The sequence below is a fragment of the Notolepis coatsorum genome (assembly GCF_963971535.1).
Source record: "Notolepis coatsorum genome assembly, chromosome: 1".
Lineage (NCBI taxonomy): Eukaryota > Metazoa > Chordata > Actinopteri > Aulopiformes > Paralepididae > Notolepis > Notolepis coatsorum.
Window position 1 is genome coordinate 34,908,198 of NC_140165.1, and position 3,031 is coordinate 34,911,228.

Sequence of the window (3,031 nt, forward strand, 5' to 3'; positions counted from 1 at the left end):
CCCTACAGAGAGTGGTGCGCTCAGCCGAGCGTACCACGGGTATTGCACTACCTCCCCTGCAGGTTCTATACAACAAGAGGTGCAAATCCAGAGCCTGCAGAATAATGAAAGACCCTCACCACCCCAATAACAGCCTGTTCCAGCTGCTGAGGTCAGGCAGACGCCTGCGAACCCCAGCTACTAGGACAGAGAGGCTTCAGCTCAGCTTCTTCCCCAGGCCATCAGAGCCTTGAACACTGAACACTGAGTGCCACAGAACACTGAACTCTCCACACACAAGCACACATGAGCACACACACGACACGCACGCTGTACACGCTCGCACACTAGCAGCCACTTTAACATGAGCAAGCACACACTCATGCTGCACATGCCCACACTTATGGCCACAAAGGAAAGGTCACTTTAAAAATAGTATAGCAACAGTAACAGTGTATTGCACTACCAAAGGACCTAGCATGTCCTCCATGCTCTGTAAATAACTTATGTACAAATACCGAGATGCCCCACTATGTTACCTGTTTATTGCACAATGTTGTTTTATTGGATTCTATTATATGTTGTACTACTGTATTGCACATCGTTGCGGGCAAGACCACCCGCATTTCATTGTATACTTGTATGCCGTGACAAATAAAACTCTTGACTTGACTTGACTTGACTTGCTAAGCTAGGCTAACATGCAGCCAGATAGCTTTCTACTGAACGCACAGAGAGGAAACTGGTATCTATCTTCTTGTCTCTCTCTGGAGAAGACGGTAAGCTAATTTCCCCAAATGTTGGCGTGTTCCTTTAAGACAAAGCTAATTTCCACAACAACCATTGGAATTCTAGGGTCATATTTTATTTTATTTGGTGCCCCAGGGGAAATTACCACGGTACATGAGACAAACTCTTTTTATTCATGTTTAAGACAATACAGCCTGTAGTGTCTTATACATCCATCACAGCCAGACTTTTTGCATATGACTAGTGATACACGTGCTTCATTCATTTATAAATGTTTGTACCCATCAACGTTCATCCATTGGCCACCTGTCTTTTTCAGGAAGCTGTCAACTGTCATTTGATTCATTCCTGCTCCAGTTTCATGGCAACAACCCGCCAATTACTTGAGCTGTCTGTGGTGTATATGTGCTTCTATTCAGCACTCTCTTGTTTGACCTATGCTGCTTGTTTTGTGAAAACCATTCATTCTCTCTCTCTCTCTCTCTCTCTCTCTCTCTCTCTCTCTCTCTCTCTCTCTCTCTCTCTCTCTCTCTCTCTCTCTCTCTCTCTCTCTCTATCTCTCTCTCTCTCTCTCTCTCTCTCTCTCTGTGTCTCTCTCTCTCTCTCTGTGTCTCTCTCTCTCTCTGTCTCTCTCTCTCTGTATCTCTCTGTGTGTGTGTCTCTGTGTGTGTGTCTCTCTGTCTCTCTGTCTCTCTGTCTCTCTCTCTCTCTCTCTCTCTCTCTCTCTCTCTCTCTCTCTCTCCCCCTCTCTCCCCCCCCCTCTCTCTCTCTCTCTCTCTCTCTCTCTCTCTCTCTCTCTCTCTCTCCTCTCTCTCTCTCTCTCTCTCTCTCTCTCTCTCTCTCTCTCTCTCTCTCTCTAGGTACAGACTCGGCTCGTTCCCGGTCGGCGCGCAGCGGCACCTCCACCCCGGGCTCCACGGCCATCACGCCCGGCACTCCGCCCAGCTACTCCTGTCGCACGCCCGGTTCTCGCACGCCCGGCAGCCACACGCCCAAGTCCTTCAGCCTGCTGCAGGAGAAGAAGATCGCGGTGATCCGCACCCCGCCCAAGTCGCCCTCCTCCGTCCAGAGGCAGCTGAAGGTGCTCAACCAGCCCTGCCCGACCTCACGAACATCAAGTCTAAGATCGGCTCCACCTCCAACCTCAAGCACCAGCCCAAAGGCGGACAGGTAACACACACTGCCTCAGTCTATTACTCTATCTATCTATCTATCTATCTATCTATCTATCTATCTATCTATCTATCTATCTATCTATCTATCTATCTATCTATCTATCTATCTATCTATCTATCTATCTATCTATCTATCTATCTATCTATCTATCTATCTATCTATCTATCTATCTATCTATCTATCTATCTATCTATCTATCTATCTCTCTTTGTTCTCTCTCTCCCTCTCTTTCACTCTCTCTCTCTGTCAGCTCATCTGTCTCAGTCTTGTCTATTGTCTCCCTCTTTCTCTGTTTTTCTCTATCTGTTCTCTTTCACTCTGTTCTCTCTCTCTCTCCTCTCTCTCCTCTCTCTCTCTCTCTCTCTCTCTCTCTCTCTCTCTCTCTCTCTCTCTCTCCTCTCTCTCTCTCTCTCTCTCCCTCTCTGAATTTTAAAGCGCCAAATATTTCTCCCTCTCCGTTTCCGTCCCACCGACTCCTTCAGCGGAATCTCCCTGTGCCGCTGTCCGTCTGTCCATCTGCTTACTGTCTGTCTGTCTGTCTGTCTGTCTGTCTGTCTGTCTGTCTGTCTGTCTGTCTGTCTGTCTGTCTGTCTGTCTGTCTGTCTGTCTGTCTGTCTGTCTGTCTGTCTGTCTGTCTGTCTGTCTGTCTGTCTGTCTGTCTGTCTGACTGTCCTCTGACCCTGTCCTCCTCTGCTGTCGTCTCCCGTCACTCCACATAAAGCAGCAGCGTCTGCTTCCAGCCTCTCTTCCTCCATATCCTCCTCCTCTTTCTCTTCTTTCTCTCTTTTCTCATTCTTAGCTTTGCCTCTATTGAAGTCCATTGCCAGACTAGCTTTGGGTGTTAAAGAACGTCAGTTTTTGTTTAGTTCTTTTAACGGTGGAGAGCTCTCGTTAAAGGCTTTGACACAGGACACGTTCTGTTGTTTTCGAGTCAAAGGTTAAAAAGAGCGAGGATCGGGACGCCAGGGTCTCGCGGACCGGGAGACCTTTGCCGCATGTCTTCCCCCCACGTCTTCTCCCATCCTTCCTCTCTGACGGGCCTATCCGGATAAAGCGATAAATGCAAAAAAAAAAAGAGCAAGGATCCTTTTATCAATTCTGTTTACAAATCTCGACACACAGGTCA

At 47.8% G+C, this 3,031-nt stretch overlaps 1 protein-coding gene across 1 annotated transcript in view; it reads left to right on the forward strand.

Moving 5' to 3' along the window:
• The window catches only part of LOC311230331 (uncharacterized protein), a gene marked incomplete at its 3' end in the record, with an annotated part of 58,048 nt that extends 55,329 nt beyond the window's left edge, over window positions 1-2,719 (forward strand). Inside the window, 3 exon segments of the mRNA XM_084316577.1 lie at window positions 1,590-1,823; window positions 1,826-1,899; window positions 2,705-2,719. Coding sequence (XP_084172703.1) covers window positions 1,590-1,823; window positions 1,826-1,899; window positions 2,705-2,719 — 323 coding nt within the window.
• Window positions 2,720-3,031: the final 312 nt, after the last annotated feature.